Source organism: Amia ocellicauda, chromosome 2 (genome assembly GCF_036373705.1).
Source record: "Amia ocellicauda isolate fAmiCal2 chromosome 2, fAmiCal2.hap1, whole genome shotgun sequence".
Classification (NCBI taxonomy): Eukaryota; Metazoa; Chordata; class Actinopteri; order Amiiformes; family Amiidae; genus Amia; species Amia ocellicauda.
In genome coordinates, this window is record NC_089851.1 from 3,598,215 (window position 1) to 3,611,363 (window position 13,149).

At 39.7% G+C, this 13,149-nt stretch overlaps 1 protein-coding gene across 2 annotated transcripts in view; it reads left to right on the forward strand.

Moving 5' to 3' along the window:
* Positions 1 to 1,238: 1,238 nt before the first annotated feature.
* The window catches only part of LOC136762766 (CMRF35-like molecule 8), a 40,282-nt gene continuing 28,371 nt past the window's right edge, over positions 1,239 to 13,149 (forward strand). For both annotated transcript variants that reach the window (XM_066716322.1, XM_066716326.1), the window contains exon 1: positions 1,239 to 1,421. In XM_066716322.1, the coding sequence (XP_066572419.1) occupies positions 1,370 to 1,421 (52 nt within the window). In that variant the 5' untranslated portion in view covers positions 1,239 to 1,369. The remainder of the gene's footprint in view (positions 1,422 to 13,149) is intronic.

Consider the following 13,149-nt stretch of genomic DNA (forward strand, 5'->3'; position numbering starts at 1 on the left):
CGAACAAGACTGTTGAGAAGGAAGACCGGCTTGATTGCCATTGCTAGGGCTGAGCTGTTGCTCCTGCACTCTCCTGCATTCTTGCTGCTTGCTGGCAGTGTCTACTGAGAGGAAATAGGAAAGACTGAATTAAATAGATTTACTTATTAACTGTTTATTAAGGGCAATTAGAGGTACCTGTGTTAGGGGAGATTAGGGTACCTGTGTTAGGGTACCTGTGTTAGGGGTGATTAGGGATCCCCCAACCTCCATAATCAGGAGTGGCGCAGTCAGGACTACGGAGGTCACTGTCACCTGTGACACCTAGTGAACAATATAATCAGTGATAAAGAGAGCTTCTGTCAGTCTGTGACGTTTACTATATGGAGGAAATCTAGATTCATAGGCAATTTTATCTAGGTTTTGTATTCTTTTCCCTGTTTATATGTACTGTCAAGAGCAGTCTTCGTGCCCTGTGTTCCTGTAAATAAAGATTTGTATTAATAGCAAGGGTAAACAGCCAGACTAATGTTTTTAGATGTATTCATTATTATTTTGAAAGCTTAACACTGAAAAGTCATTCATTCTAAACTGGTATTGAAGGGAGAACTGGTGGGTTATATTTTGGATGAAATTCTTCACTTTAATAATGACCATGAATGTCTCTGATTAATTTGTCAGGCATTACTGCCTTGGCATCAGGCATGTATACAGATTACATTTGTCAGGACACTTTAGCCAGTACATGACCATATTCTTTAGAAACTTTGGGTTTGTTTTAAAAGTCAATGTGTGGTCTCCATCACCTTAATGTGGTTAAACCCCTCTGTGATACAGGCCATACACACAGCATGCAGCAATTAACATTCTCAACAAGTAAGGTAATCAACCCAGTGGAAATGTATACACGCGTGTCACCAATCTGCAGAAAGAGAGAATCTGACTGCACATGGCAGACAGCTGAGAGGACACTGCAGATTGCTGATAGCCCTGCTCTCCCCGGGCATTGTCTCCTAAACCATGGAGAAGACAGTCACAACAGCACTCAAACATCTAACAGCTATTGTCATTCTTTAATTGTCAAGTTTTGTTTTTTCTTATGCCATGGCCATGCCATTACTGTTTATTGACGTGACACACCAGTGTGTTGGTCTGAGGGTCATGAGTTTCAATCCATAGGAACGTTATCAGCCACTATATCAACCACAGAATTAAAAACCTGCTGCACTGTGACTCCAAGGGACCAGCTGTTTTACACACAGCTCAACCCAGTTCCCCTTTTGGCTGTAATTAGCTCTGCGGTAGAGGATCTGATGACACTGATAGCCGCTGCTGTCTCTCCAGGGCAGCGACTTGCAGCCAATCTGCAGGGACTGCTGTCCTGACAGGAATGGCTGCTGCTCTGCTCCTCCTCCTGCTGCCGCTCCTCTCTCCACTCCCAGGTAAAAGACATTCAATCACTCCTGCGTGTGTGGAGACCCGTTTGCAGGAGTTTCTCACTTTACACTTCACACCACACAATGTTCACTGCGATCTTTCTTTAACGGTCTCTTTTGCCATCAGGGATTTGCGACAGTTTCCATTTTCCTTTGAAACAACTGTAATGAAAGCCACAGATTTAACGTGGGATATATCCCGTGCCTTAGTCTATGTTTGTTAAGAAAACAAATTGAATACATATATATTTTTGATTTTTATGAGAATGGCTGTCTGTCCATCTTTAGTGCATGGAGGTCTGCTGAAGGATTTGAGGTGTAAGAATTTACAAGGTCTGGAGTAAAAGGTAGTTGAAATGTCTAAAACAAGTAAACAGCCTCCTAGATAATGGTGAGTGGTGAAAATCAGAGATAACCGTCTTCAACTATGAATAAGTTTATAAAACTGTGGCTCTTCAAGCAGGAACCTGACTATCTCTGCGATGTTGCTGAAACTCTGTGCTGACTGTTATTCATTTGTTGATTTGGAATTTGGAAAGTTTCTTTTTCCAGATGAAACCCTCACACAGCTTGGTCATGCAACATTTATTTTTTCTCAGTTACTAAAGCAAGATTTCAAACACACCTGAAACAATGATCAATAGTCAACACAAATATCCAAACACAACACATATGTACAAAACTTGTAAAACAGTAGCAAATCTAATTGTATAAATCCCTGTATAATACTTGCACAACTTAAACTAAAGCAATGTTTTACCACTGAACAAAAAAGTGTTGTTCAAATATATTGGTTACACATCACTGCATATGATTAAGCATGGCAACATTGTATGTAAAACTATAAATCCAATATCTATTGTGTTCTTATTCTATCTGTTGGTTAGTTTGGTATTTTGATGTACATATACAATATACTAGCTTAAACTAACATTTGCAACAATTAAAATATTGCAGTCCTAATAGACCATATTTGTTACTGTAATGACATTTATTACAGGAATCAGAATTGGATAATAGATCATTCATGTAATAGTTCTTCATAATTTATAAAACAATTTCTGAAACTTTGTCCATTTTACAAAACTCAAACAGAAAGAATCAAGAATAAAATAAAATGTCAACGTGAGAGAATGCTTTATAATTTTCAAAACTTGCAAAGCTAATTTGATTAATTGTATTGTATGTCTTGCATAACCACATGCTTAGACCAAATACAGAAATAGCCGTGTTTCTATTCTCACATGCAGTATGAGTGCCTGCCCTTACAGAACAAATATGCATTTGAATATATAGTATATTATTTTAAATATATTTAAACTATGTTTTTGTCTGTAATCCTTGTATTATATGTTGAAAATAAATTTCAGAAAATAACTTAATCATATATTTTCAAGAGTAAAACCTGTTTGAAATGTATCTCAAATTTTAAATATACAAACTTTTTGGCACACATTTCAACCATGCATTAAAAATGTATACACGACCGGTCAAAAGCTTTAGAACACCCACATTTTTCCAGTTTTGATTGAAATGTAAGCAGTTCAAGTCCAGTGAATAACCTGAAATGGTAAGCAGTAAACTACCAGAAGTTAAAAAATAAAAGTTTAGGATACCAAAAACTGAAAAAATGATGTACATTTCAGAGTTATAAATGGAGAAACAATCTCCAATTGTTTATTTGTTCTATGCTTTAACTTCAGAGTACATTGGGACATTAAACTGCTTATATTTCAATAAAACCTGTGAAAATGTAGGTCTTCTAAAACTTTTGACCGGTAGTGTATGTATTTTGTATCTGTGTTAAATTGTTCAGCGGATGAGTCTAATCTAACACCTTTTTTTCACAGTTTTTCCAGTTTTGATTGAAATGTAAGTAGTTCAAGTCCAGTGAATAACCTGAAATGGTAAGCGGTAAACTACCAGAAGTTAAAGAATAAAAGTTTAGGTTACCAAAAACTGAAAAAATAATGTACATTTCAGAGTTATAAAAATGTTTTCAGGGAACAAGTAATGGGTTACCAACTTGCTGTTCTGCTGTAATCGACCACATCAAACCAGAGGAGCTTTTCCAGATCAGCAGGGACACACGCACCCGGGACACAAATGCAAATTGGGCTTCAAGGCATTTAAAATGGAAAACAGGAGACACTTTTTTCCACAGAGAGACTCACAATTTGAACAAACTCCCCAGCGATGTGGTAGAAGCTGAAAGTTTGGGAACATTTAAAAATAGACTGGATAGGATCTTTGGATCACTTAGAAATTAATGGACACCAAACGAGCACAATGGGTCAAATGGCCTCCTCTCGTTTGTAAACTTTCTTATGTTCTTAAATTAAGCCTTAAGAGTTGATGCTAAAAATTCCTACAGGTGTCCCAACTTCTGTTGATTACTTACAAACCCTTTGTCTGTATTACATTACATTAGTTGTAATTTAGCAGACGCTCTTATCCAGGGCGATTTACATTTGTACCCATTTATACAGCTGGGCATTTTACTGGAGCAATCTAAGTGCGTATCTCTGCGATGAGCTCCCAACACGTGCTGCTGAAACTCTGAGCTGACTGTTATTCATTTGGTGTTTTGTAATTTGGAAAGTTTCTCTTTCCAGATGAAACCCTCACAGAGCTTGGTCATGCAACATTTATTTTTTCTCAGTTACTAAAGCAAGATTTCAAACACACCTGAAACAATCATCAATAGTCAACACAAATATCCCCACCCGGGATTACTACCCCCACCTTCCAGTTATGAGTCCAGAGCACTAACCACTACTCCACAGTGCTGTATAAAAGCAGTGCTGGAACAGACTGTGTTACAACACCCTCTTAAGCATTTGGATAGCATTGTACTGCAGGACATAGTATATTACTATCATAATGGCAAGAAAAAGGCAATTAACAAAGGAAGACAGACAGACCATTATAACACTTAAAAGTGTAGGTCCTTTAGAGAAATTGCAAAGAAAGCCAAGGTGTCAGTGAGTACAGTTTCCTACACCATCAAAAGGCACTTGGAAACTGGAGAAAACTCTGAGAGGAAGAGGTCTGGCAGACCCAAAGCCACAACAGAATCAGAAGACAAGTTTCTGAGAGTCTACAGCAGATAGGGGCTCGCAGGACTTCAGCTTCAAACACACCTGAACATGAAGTAAGCAAGTCTCAGTTTCAACTGTGAAGAGAAGATGCAGTAAGAAAGCCATTGCTAAGATGGCATAATAAGAAAAAGAGGCTTGCCTTCTTCTACTGAAGACTGGAAGAAGGTCTTATGGGCCGACTAATTCAAATTTGAAATCTTTGGTTCATCACGCAGGGTTTTTGTATGCTGTCAAGTAGGTGAAAGGATGGTTCCTCAGTGTGTGACACCAACTGTCAAACATGGAGGAGGAGTGTGATGGTCTGGGGCTCTTTTGCTGGATCCCAGAGTCAGCGACTGAGTGGTACCCTGAACCAAAATAACTACCACCATGCAGTACCCTCTGGTATACGCCTAGTTGGACAGGGATTGATTGCTTCTGTGGACAGGTGTCTTTTATACAGGTAACAAGCTGAGATTAGGAGCACTCCCTTTAAGAGAGTGCTCCTAATCTCAGCTCGTTACCTGTATAAAAGACACCTGGGAGCCAGAAATCTTGTTGATTGATAGGGGATCAAATACTTATTTCCCTCATTAACATGCAAATCAATTTATAACTTTTTTGAAATGCGTTTTTCCGAGTTTTGTTGTTGTTATTCTGTCTCTCACTGTTAAAATACACCTACCATTAAAATTATCATTTCTTTGTCATTGGGCAAACGTAAAAAAATCAGCAGGGGATCAAATACTTTTTTCCCTCACTGTACCTGCAAAAGGTGGCTACTTTGATGAGTGAAAAATTTAGATTAAATTTTGTTAAAAAATAAATCATGAAATCATTTTGTTTATCTCCAATTGTTTATTTGTTCTATGCTTTAACTTCAGAGTACATTGGGACATTAAACTGCTTATATTCAATAAAACCTGTGAAAATTTAGGTCTTCTAAAACTTTTGAGTATGTATGTAATTTGTATCTGTGTTAAATGGTTCAGCGGATGAGTCTTATCTAACACCTTGTACAATTCAACAGGAAACTGCAGAAGACTAATGGCACCATGATGCCCATGTGATCACACTCTGTATTTATATCTTGTAAGGTGGTGAGATAGAAATAACTGAGCTGCAGGTCACTGAACAGTGTGCACAGTGCTAAAGCAGAAGTATAGGGTCTTCATTTTCAGGCCAGAACACCTTGTCTTTATAAGGGCAATGGGTAAAATGACTTCTTGAAGGGAATTAGCTAAACCGAATGGTTCTAAACGAAGCAACATTTAAAGGGCGACAATAAAAAAAGCAAATTCTGAAAAGGATAACATAGTAGTCCTTCTACATCTGTACCCCACCACCTTTATGTTAATTAGGCTATTTTCATCTGGCACTGGAATTACAGTAAAACAATGAAAGTTGATATTTAATAGTTTATTAAAACACCAGGGAATAAAAGGACAAGGGATTGCAAATTAAAAGTATAAAATGTTCAAATATTAAAACCATTACAATAAGTTAAAAGAGGAAAATAGAGGGGATAGACATTTAGGCTCTGAGCCCTGGCTGGCCACTGTAAGAGTAGCTGAGCCACCACCCAAACCCACTTCCTCTTTTCCAAGCGCCTCTTGTGCTCTACGCTTGTAGCCCATTTTCAGATCCAATGCTATATGGAAGCGTTTAGAGGACTTAATTCAAATGTAAATGCAAAATTCAACATAATTTTGCAATCCCACAATTGTATGATGATATTCACATTTATGCACACATTATCTGGGACCAATATCCTCTATTTAAACAGACAGTCAACTCCCTCTTTTCTTCCATCTTTGAGCCACAATGCATTATGGGAATGTAGGAGCCAATTCGTTTATTTAACGTGTTATTATTTAGAAGAAATATATTTATTCTGTATTTGTTAGTTTATGCATTTGGATTAATTGTACTTTGCTTCTTTAAGAAACCGAGCTTTATTTATGTTCCATGGCTTGTGCGTTTATATATATATATATTTGAAATCAACTGTTACATATTCAGTTAGTGTAGCTATGGAGCCTCACGGTTTTCTGACCGTGTCATAACACCTGCGGTAATTCATGAAATCAATTTGTAAATATGTATAATGATTACAATGAAATTGTGTAAATAGCCGTAAATATTTGACCTGTGGAACCAGTGGAATAAATGTTTATTTGCATGATTTAATACGGAGTCTGTGTGGATAACGACAGGGTGATGCGTGTGAACCATCAGCCCAAGCTAAACCTAAGAAAGCCGTTCTACAATAAAGTCAGAAAACCCAGCTCTCCGGTTGGAAAACTGGACGTGAAAAGAAACGGAGCTTTTGGATCTCAAGATAAAAGAAAGATTATCCATCGTCGCTTTGAATGAGCCAGCTCGACTGCGAATGTAAGTTTTGTCTTTTTATCTCAGTGGATGGAAACAAAGTTAACTGTTTCTATTAGTGTACCCCTAGCTAATGCTATTCACTAGTTTTCCCTATTCATGAAAAGCGATAGTACGGTACAGGATTTATCTCCTTCATTGCTAGTTCAATGTTTCAGACATCGTGAAGGATTAAAAGGTGAAATACTTGTATATACGCTGTATTTAGATTGACGCAGCTGTATTGTGGAACATCATTGGACTGTACTGTATCAGCTAAGCAAGGTAAAATATGTTATCATGAATGGTGATGAAGAAGTATCTGTTTTACCTGTGACTAAGAGGCAAGTGAAACCTACATTTAAAGCTATGGAGGAAATGCAGAATCGTCTTATTGGCTCACGGAAAGGCAAGCTAGGTCAGCTGACAGGCAAGATGAATGAAATGCGTTACTTAATGGATGATGATGACAACTTGGAAATAATTAAGACCAAATTAATGATCACGTTCAGCCAGCTTTTTGGGGATTTCTGTGAGCTGAACACTACAGTAAAACAACTACTTCAGCAGCAATCCAAGAAGGAAATTAATGATGATCAGCTTAATTGGTTTGAGCCCAAAGCTAGTTCATTCAGAGAATTCATAGGGAAAACTGAGATATGGATAGAAGAAGTCCATAAACGTATGAAACAAACCAGGCAGTGTGATGAAGAGGTCAAGCCATCAGATAGCATATCTAGTGTGTCATCAGTTACTAGAAGGAGAAAACAAAGCCACACTGGACATTCTTCACTTGCTTCATCATCTGCCTCATCTGCACGTTTAAAGGCTGAAGTGAAAAGAGTTACTTTGTTAGCTAAAGCATGTGGTATATACCACATCACAGTGTGTACCATCCAAAGAAGCAGAAGATACGTGTAGTGTTTGATTGTGGGGCATCGTTCCAAGGTACCACACTGAACGACCAGCTGTTACATGGGCCAGTTCTCTCCAGCAGACTGATAGGTGTTATCACCAGATTCAGACAAGAGCCAGTAGCGATTATGGCTGACGTGGGGGCCATGTTCCATCAAGTGAAGGTGCCATCTGAAGATTCTGACCTTCTCAGATTTCTCTGGTGGCCACATGGTGACATCAGTCTAGCCTTGGTGGAGTATAAGATGGTCGTGCACTTATTCAGTGCAACGTCATCACCAAGCTGTGCCAGCTTTGCCCTTAAAAAACGTGCCGGAGACAACAGAGAGCAGTTTGACGCCATGGTGGTTGACACAGTACATCACAATTTTTATGTTCACAACTGTCTGAAATTAGTCAGCTCCAAGGAAGAAGCTGTGTCATTGCATCATGACCCGAGAGCCATCTGCGCTAAGGGAGCATTCAGACTAACTAAATGGGTGAGCAACAATCGTGCTGTACTGTCTACTATTCCCGAAGAGGAGAGAGCAAAGGAGGTCAAGGACTTGGACCTGGATTAAGATGCACTCCCAGTAGAGCAAGCATTAGGCATACAGTGGTGTGTACAGTGTACATACAGTGGGGTATTCTTTCTGTTGTCAGCAGAAGATTCTGCAAGAGCTTTGCAGAATGAAGCTAGGCTGGGACGATGTCATATCAAATCAACTTGTACAGCAGTGGTCTGACTGGATGAAGGAACTGCACCAGCTGAAAGACTTTGAAGTTGAACAGTGTTTTCAGCCTGCAGGCTTTGGAGACTCCTCATTCGCTCAGCTGCATCATTTCTCAGATGCGAGTGAAGAGGGCTATGGTACAGTGAGCTACCGTCTGCAACGGAACAGCCGCAATCAAGTGCATTGCACCTTTGTCATGGGGAAGGCCAGTTGCTCTGATGCTAAAAAGGGAGTTGCAGCTACAGCTCAAAGAATCTGTATTTTGGACAGATAGCACAGCTGTATTTAAGTACATTAAGAATGAGACCACTAGGTTCCGCACCTTCGTGGCTAACAGAGTGTCAATGATTTTGAGGGTGTCTGAAGCATCACAGTGGAGGTATGTTAATACTGTCAACAATCCAGCTGATCATTCATCAAGAGGACTCAAGGTGGATTCCTTCATGCAGAATCAAGATTGGATCTCAGGGCCAGATTTTCTTGTGAAGTCTGAGAATGAGTGGCCATATTACCCAGACCAATCTGGAGACACTTCTACAGATGACCCAGAGGTCAAAAGGAGCATTATAGTGAACACTCTGACAGCTGAAGAAAGGATAGATACAGTGCAGCAGTTTATGGAACATTTCTCTTCTTGGATTCGACTCAAGAGGGCAGTGGCATGGATTCTAAAGTTGAGAGGAACTCTGCATCGTCTTTGTAAAAAGAGGAAACTTTTGAGTGTGGCCATTGCTCAGTCTGAGAATGACAAGGATCGACAAAGGCTTGTGCTGGACAAGGAGCTACAAAGCTTCAATGCAAGCATTGACAAGAGAAGCATCACTGTGAAAGACCTCAAGGACGCCGAACTGGAGATCATCCACTGCAACCAGAGGAGGAAGTTTCCTGAGGAAATCTCCACCCTACAGAAGGGCAAGAGTGTTAAGAAGAGCAGCCATATTTACAAACTCAATCCTATATTACAAGATGGAGTCCTTAGAGTTGGTGGAAGACTCAGTAGGGCAGCTATGCCAGAAGAATCTAAACACCCTGCCATCCTGTCAAAAGACTTCCATGTGACAGAGATTATCCTTCGTGAGATCCATCAGGATGTGGGTCACAATGGTCGCAACCATATGCTATCCAAGCTGCGCCAAAACTATTGGATTCCTGGTGCCAGTTCAGCTACAAGAAGAGTCCTAGTCAAGTGTGTTGTCTGTCGGTGGTTACATAGTGCTGCAGGGCGACAACAGATGGCTGATCTACCCCAGGATAGAGTCTTGCCAGATGAACCTCCGTTCACAAATACTGGTGTAGACTACTTTGGTCCATTTGAGGTTCGGCGTGGAAGAGGTGTCGTGAAGAGGTATGGGGTCATCTTTACTTGCATGGCCATCCGAGCTGTCCATATTGAAGTAGCATTGTCTCTGGATACAGACTCATTCATCAATGCTCTTCGTCGCTTTATAGCCAGAAGAGGTCAAGTTTCAGTGCTTCGCTCAGACAATGGAACCAACTTCATTGGAGCTGAATGTGAACTGAGAGAAGCAATCAAAGGATGGAATTGCGCCAAGATCGAGAACACTCTCCATCAGTATGGAATCTAGTGGAAGATTAACCCCCCTACAGGCTCCCATCATGGTGCAGTCTGGGAAAGGTTGATCAGGTCAATAAGGAAGATTCTCAATGCTACTTTGAGAGTACAAGCTTTGGCTGAAGAGGGCCTTCATACCGTGCTGTGTGAAGCAGAAGCTATCACCAACAGTCGTCCAATTACAAAGGCATCCAGCGACCCAAATGACCTGGAGGCGTTGACGCCTAATCACCTGCTGCTCCTCAAGACCAAGCCATCTCTACCCCCAGGGCTTTTTCAGAAGGAAGACCTCTATGCTCGTCGAAAGTGGAAGCAAGTCCAGTACATGTCGGACCTGTTCTGGAAGCGATGGACTAAGGAATATCTACCTCAGCTGCAGGAGCGCCAGAAGTTGTCACGTGTGTCATGCAACTTCGTTGCTGGAGATGTCGTGCTGGTGGTGGACGACTCAGCACCTCGTAATTCCTGGGTCATGGGAAAGGTCATCCAGGTGGTTCCAGACAGACATGGACATGGACAGATGTCCACATCAAGACTAAGACCAGCGTACTGCACACACCCATCACTAAGGCCTGTCTTCTTCAAGAAGCAGAATAAGAATTAGACAGTGGTAAAAGCTGATCTCCTATGGTGAGTCATGTGCTAGTAAACTCTGACTTCAGGTAATAGAAGACAATGGAAGACTGAGGATTTTTCAACAAAAGTTTCAGTTAACTTGGCTCCTTGTGTGTTTAATTAGTAATTGTTTCATAGCCATAGATAACAATTTGGGGCCGGTACGTAGGAGCCAATTAGTTTATTTAACGTGTTATTATTTAGAAGAAATATATTGATTCTGTATTTGTCAGTTTATGCATTTGGATTAATTGTACTTTGTTTCAAGAAACTGAGCTTTATGTATGTTCCATGGCTCGTGCGTTTATATATATATTTGAAATCAACTGTCACATATTCAGTTAGTTTAGCTATGGAGCCTCATGGTTATCTGACCATGTCATAACACCTGCGTTAATTCATGAAATCAACTTGTAAATATGTATAATGATTACAATGAAATCATGTAAATAACCATAAATATTTGACCTGTGGAACCAGTGGAATAAATGTTTATTTGCATGATTTAATACGGAGTCTGTGTGGATAACGACAGGGTGATGTGTGTCAACCATCAGCCCAAGCAAAACCTAAGAAAGCCGTTCTACAGGGAGTAGATATCAGAGTTCCAGTTGTGCTTTTCTCCCTGTCTATATAATGGAAAATCTGCCTCATTTCATATTCAAAACTTTCTTTTTAAAAAACAATTGCATTTTTTAACACGATGCGCCTGGATTGTATTAGAGACCCTCCTTCTTAAGACATACAAGTTATTAAGTTTGCCTTAATTGAAGTCAATTCAGTTCAGCTGCTGAGTTGGTGCAAGTAAATAGGTTGTAGAAAGGTGATTTAGTCAAGGACGAGCAGGAATTCTTAAATCTTAAATCTTAAATCTTTCATTTTTTTAATAAATACTTCAACAAATGCTTAATCTCAGTTTTTGAAAAATAAATATTTATCGTTTTATTAAATATTTAACTAAATCATAAATCTCTGAGTCATAAAATGAATATATAGCTTTTAAATACATATTTAGTCTAAATATAAATGTTAAATGTGGAGTTTGCCAAATAAATATATACCTAACATGCAAATCCAGCCCCGTCCCTTTGGTCAGTCAGCCTCTGACAGCAGTGGGCGGGGCTTCAGTAACCCTGTAATGGGAGCCACTTCAGTGTGTCGGGGCATCAAATTGTCTGATTGTGTTTCCAGGATGCGGTCAGTGGTGCTAGTGGTCAATGACCCACTGAGCGGACACTGGCCCCCAGTAAAACTGCTCCACTGAGCGGACACTGGCTCCCAGTAAAACTGACCCACTGAGGGGACACTGGCTCCCAGTGAAACTGACCCACTGATGGGACACTGGCTCCTAGTAAAAATATTGTTTTATTGTGTGAGTATTTTACATTTAAAGATATAAATTTTAATACTTATGATTCAAATTTCTAAAACTTTTCATTTTAAAATTCTAAAATTATTTTTTTAAGTCTTCAAATAAATCTCAACAAAACAAGATCAAAACAAATCAACCAGTGCACTTAAACCAATCAGTGTATATAACTCAATCAAATTAACAATTCCCAACAGAACATTCAAAAAACAATCTGATGCATTATTATAATTAACAGTGAATGCATTAAACAAAATGAAAAACAAAACTTGTCTCTAACAAAACCAAAACAATTCCAACCAGTCTAATGCATTCTTATAACTTTTCCAAACATCAGACAAATGAAAAACAAAACAAAGCAATTAAAAACTGAATTAAGACATTCACCGAACTGTGGATGCAGCAGCAAGGTCAGGGCAGGATTTTATATACAGTGAGCGGCCAACAGAGCAGCTGCCCAGAGTGTGAATATAAACTCACAGAGAATCGTTTCCCTCTTTGAGACACTGGCCCACAATCACAGCAGCATGTTAGATTTATAATAAATAACACACAGTCCTGCTCATCAGTGGTCACTCATATTGGATTTATAATAAATAATACAGTCCTGCTCATCAGTGGTCACTCACTGAACCAGCGCACTGTGAGAGTGCCTGTACCCAGATGCATTAGAACATAAGAAAATGTACAAACGAGAGGAGGCCATTTGAACCATCGTGCTCGTTTGGTGTCCATTAATATCTAAGTGATCCAAGGATCCTATCCAGTCTATTTTTAAATGTTCCCAAACTTTCAGCTTCTACCACATCGCTGGGTAGTTTATTCCAGATTGTGACGACTCTCTGTGTGAAGAAGTGTCTCCTGTTTTCTGTCTTGAATGCCTTGAAGCCCAATTTCCATTTGTGTCCCCGGGTGTGTGTGTCCCTGCTGATCTGGAAAAGCTCCTCTGGTTTGATGTGGTCGATGCCTTTCATGATTTTGAAGACTTGGATCAAGTCCCCATGTAGTCTCCTCTGTTCCTGGGTGAAAAGGTTCAGGTCCTCAGTCTCTCAGTAGGACATTCCCTTCAGACCTGGAATAAGTCTGGTTGCTCTCCTCT